At 49.4% G+C, this 3,708-nt stretch overlaps 1 protein-coding gene across 1 annotated transcript; it reads right to left on the bottom strand.

The window, feature by feature from the left end:
* Positions 1–295: 295 nt before the first annotated feature.
* On the bottom strand, positions 296–2,954 carry LOC136518360 (transcription factor bHLH112-like). The gene is made up of 7 exons (XM_066512010.1): positions 2,357–2,954; positions 1,908–2,265; positions 1,655–1,771; positions 1,403–1,468; positions 1,116–1,181; positions 956–1,015; positions 296–835 (listed from the first exon to the last, which is right to left on the bottom strand). Exons 1-7 carry the CDS (start codon positions 2,506–2,508, stop codon positions 689–691), a joined length of 966 nt encoding a protein of 321 aa, XP_066368107.1. The 5' UTR covers positions 2,509–2,954; the 3' UTR covers positions 296–688.
* Positions 2,955–3,708: the final 754 nt, after the last annotated feature.

The raw sequence follows: 3,708 nt of genomic DNA, 5'->3' as shown, positions 1-3,708 counted from the left end.
ATCCCAGGACTTCAACCAAACGAGTTGAATAACTTTAGACTAGGTTGAGTGCAGGGTTAGTAAAGAACATTCTGAGTTTTTAAATTAATATATAGGTACTAGGAACACTTTTCAATATAATGACCAATACGATTTGCTAGTCTAATGATTTGTACTAACTTTTTCTTCAAAAACAAGACTAATAGGCTCGCTATCTTACAGAGCTGACAGCTCCTTTTGCTTCCAAGTTTTAACAACTTTTTAACAACTTTTCACCATATATATATGCTCTCCTTTATCCCAACATGTCCATACAAAATACTACCAAAGTACCAATAGAGTTATTCTCTGGAAAATTGCTTACTCTGTAATATTAGTGACATTCTCTTTTGAACCTATCCCCAACAAATATCTTAAGTTCTTAACCCTTTTGAATACTTTCCAGGTCGTGTGTGCACAATGCAAGTGCATAGGGTCTTACAGTTTTCTCATCTTGTTTCTTCTTTTTTTTTTCCATTGCTTTTCTCGGATCCAATCCAACAACTAAACACGCTTACACTAATGTGATCGACTAGTTAGGTTTTTCATTTGCTTTTTGCTTCAACACTGATTTTTTACTGACATGAGAATACCGCCTTACACACAAATACCTACCTAGCAATACCAGCTAGATCTTCATGTTCATGCTACTACATGCATGTCTCTGTTTCTAACGTAATGTGCCCCCAAAGGTAGGAGGCCAGAACTCTGCCGGCACTGTCTCGCTAGCAGCCACTGCATAAGTAGTGCTCGCCACCGGGACAACGCACAGCCCTCGACTTCGTAGGTCCTCCTTCGCCTCGTCGCCGTCCTTCACCTGACATGAAATTAAACTTTGTTAATTCATCCATCATTGGAAGGAAACGTAACTTTTACTTTGAGGATGCAAATAAAATAAAAATGAACGGCTAAGAACTTGCACTTGTACACTACATACCTGTTGTTGTTGTAGCTGCTGCATAGGCCGTCCACACCTCAGGTAGGGAGAGCTCAGGGACTGAAGAGGTCAGGTTCATTAGTTCGAATCACACAATCATGTCGACCATGAGTTTTTCCAGATATTTGATCATGGTGAAGTATAGAATTCGTATACTTACAGCTACTTGATCGTGCAGGAACCTAATATATTCGATGGCCTCGTGAAGAACTGATGCAGTATCCGTCTAAAATTGACAGATTGGATGCGATGCATCGAAAATGATGTCAAGTCAAGGTTCATCGATCAACTTATTGGAACGAGATTTTTGCTCAAATGCATGCAGAATTTGAAGGAAGACGAACGCGAGAGAAACCGATGCAGAGAAATTATAGGGGAGGTTTTTTTTTTAGACAAAGAAAGGGGGGGGGGGGGGGGGGGGGGGGGGGGGATGATTAGAAAGGGTACCTTTCCAAAAGGCGAGACTAGTTGCTGGAGAGCAGTGATTCTGTCCCCGAGCTTCTCTTTTCTCACCTGTTCTCGGAGAAGAATCAAAGGCAATCATCATAATTATTCAGTTGATCATCATAGTTTACAAGAACATCTAGCCTGAATTGCATGTTGAGCTGTAAATCAAAAGATGTGTCCGAACAATTGAAGGTGCAAGATGATATAATATCTTCGGATTGCATGCGTCACAGCTGCCCGGTCGGTGCACACCTTGAAGGTCGGCAAAGGAGACGGCGTCGCGACACGGGGCTTCTTCGCCGGCACAGGCGAGCCGGGAACACTTCCCGTCGCCGAGGAGCAAGCGTCTTGTGCAGGTTCCTTATGGGACTGCACCAGAGACCGATCGAGGTGTGACGTGAGAAGAAAACCCTAGCTGCTAGTGCTCGGCAAGTAGTAGGCCGGCGAGTGCAAACGGAAGCGACCGCGCTGGCGCGGCTCCGCTGCGAACCCGGCCGTATCATACCTTGAAAGCCTTTTGCTGTAAGGCTTGCAAGAGAAGCGGCTTGGTTGTCATGGGCGGTGCTGCCGGCATGTCGCCGAGATTCCGCGTCGACGAGCCAAAGAATTCCTGCGGCGTGAACGGCGGCTTCGTCATCAGCGCTGCCGCCGGCACGTCGCCGCCGTAGCTGGAGTACAGCTGGTTGCCGCCAGCGTACAGGGACGACGCGCTCTGCGACGCTGCCGCCACGGGCGCCACGCCGTCAGCGTGGAGCTGCTGACCAAGAAGGAAGTGGCGACCGGCGACGTCGCCGTGGAGCTGGAGCAGTGCGTTGAAGCTGGTGGTCGCCGCCTCTGCCGCCGGCACCGACGCTCTCCCGCCCCTGTCCATCGTGCAAATCGCCATGCATCACGCATGTAACCGTGTGGAGAGAGTGCGTGCCAAGTCGAGAAAAATGAGAATTCTCGGCTTACATGTAGGATTGCGTCCAGTCCATATGATGGGGTGGATCAGCGAGGAAGGATGGCGGGGCGGCAGAGTCCAGTTGGTCCGTGGCCGGAGCTGTGGAGCAGGGCGATCCGCCGTCGTCGGCAGTACGCGTCGAGCTCCACCACTCATCTGCCATGGGTGGGTTTTGCTAGCTAGAGGAGGGCGTCCAGCGTACTACTGAAGAAGACGCGATGTATATAGGAGTACTATCCCAAAGTAGTTTAGAGAAGGATTTGGCTGGTATATATTTTCAGGGCTTGGAGTGAAAGTTAACGTGAAATAGACGGTGGACCATGGGATCAGTTTGTGCAGGGCAACGAAGTCTCTGACTTGTGAATTCTAAGACATCTGAGTTCTGACCATTGGACACAGCTAGTTTTGGTCACAAGGCCCTTACATGTAGATCGGATTGGACTGTGATGGTATCTTGCCTAGTCCTGTGCATAGTGCGAGTACACATATAGTCAAGCACTCAAGCGGCTCTGGTGTAGTCAAACACAAGCACCGTGTTCATGAACAGTGCGGCCAGTGACCCTAGCTAAGTTGACACTTTGGAAAGGTGGCCGGCCCCAACACGGCGACAATGGCCGATGGCAGTGCCGGCGTCGAGGAGGATGATGATGCTGCCACCGGTGATGGCCGGAGCATGGAAAGAGATCAGCTGGATCTACTTCAGCAGTATTTTTCAGCGAACGAATAGTATTTTTCTCTCACAACAAATCAGCATAAGCATCAACATAAGTCAAATTTCAGTGAAACGAACGGAGTATATGTGATAGATGTTTATTCGAGCTTCAATCTAAAGCGCTAATCCACCATGGAGCAACTCTATTTTAACGTTGGTCTCCACCATGGAGCTGACTGTTTGGTTTGCAACTCAATTCCAAATTCGGAATTGGAGGTTTCGGTTGGAATGGCCCCCTGTATGATCTGTGCACCTCTCTTTGTATGGTGGCCGCCTGGACGGGCCTAGGGCCATACGAGAGACATGCATGGTGTGGCGCTAGAGTAGGTTAGTGAGGAGGCAAGGTCATAGGCGGATGAGCGGGACTGACGACGTGGCGGCCACAATTGGGTGAGCGACGTGGGGGTGGGGGGGTGGGGGGCACAGGCGATTGAGTTGCACGACATGGGTGGCGTAGGTATGTTGGTGTAGGCGAGGGGGCAACGGTGTGCACGACGGTTGGGCTGAAAGCGCGGCGTGTGTGGCGACCGTGGGCAGATAAGCACTAATGAACCCGCCATATATAATCATCGCCATCGAAAAGGCAACTAGGCGACGACGTCAATTATGACAGATGGAACGAAGAGCTAGTCGAGCGTGCCGCATCCAGAA

Source organism: Miscanthus floridulus, chromosome 17 (genome assembly GCF_019320115.1).
Source record: "Miscanthus floridulus cultivar M001 chromosome 17, ASM1932011v1, whole genome shotgun sequence".
NCBI classification, from domain to species: Eukaryota; Viridiplantae; Streptophyta; class Magnoliopsida; order Poales; family Poaceae; genus Miscanthus; species Miscanthus floridulus.
The sequence above is the reverse complement of the archived record's forward strand: the minus strand, read 5'-3'. Positions and strand labels throughout refer to the sequence as shown.

Coding starts and splice junctions, on each gene's coding strand:
- LOC136518360 (XM_066512010.1), bottom strand. CDS start 2,508: ATGGCAGATGAGTGGTGGAGCTCGACGCGTACTGCCGACGACGGCGGA. Junction 1,469..1,654: donor CTCCTTTGCCGACCTTCAAG/GTGTGCACCGAC, acceptor CTCCGAGAACAG/GTGAGAAAAGAGAAGCTCGG. Junction 1,016..1,115: donor TCCTGCACGATCAAGTAGCT/GTAAGTATACGA, acceptor TGACCTCTTCAG/TCCCTGAGCTCTCCCTACCT.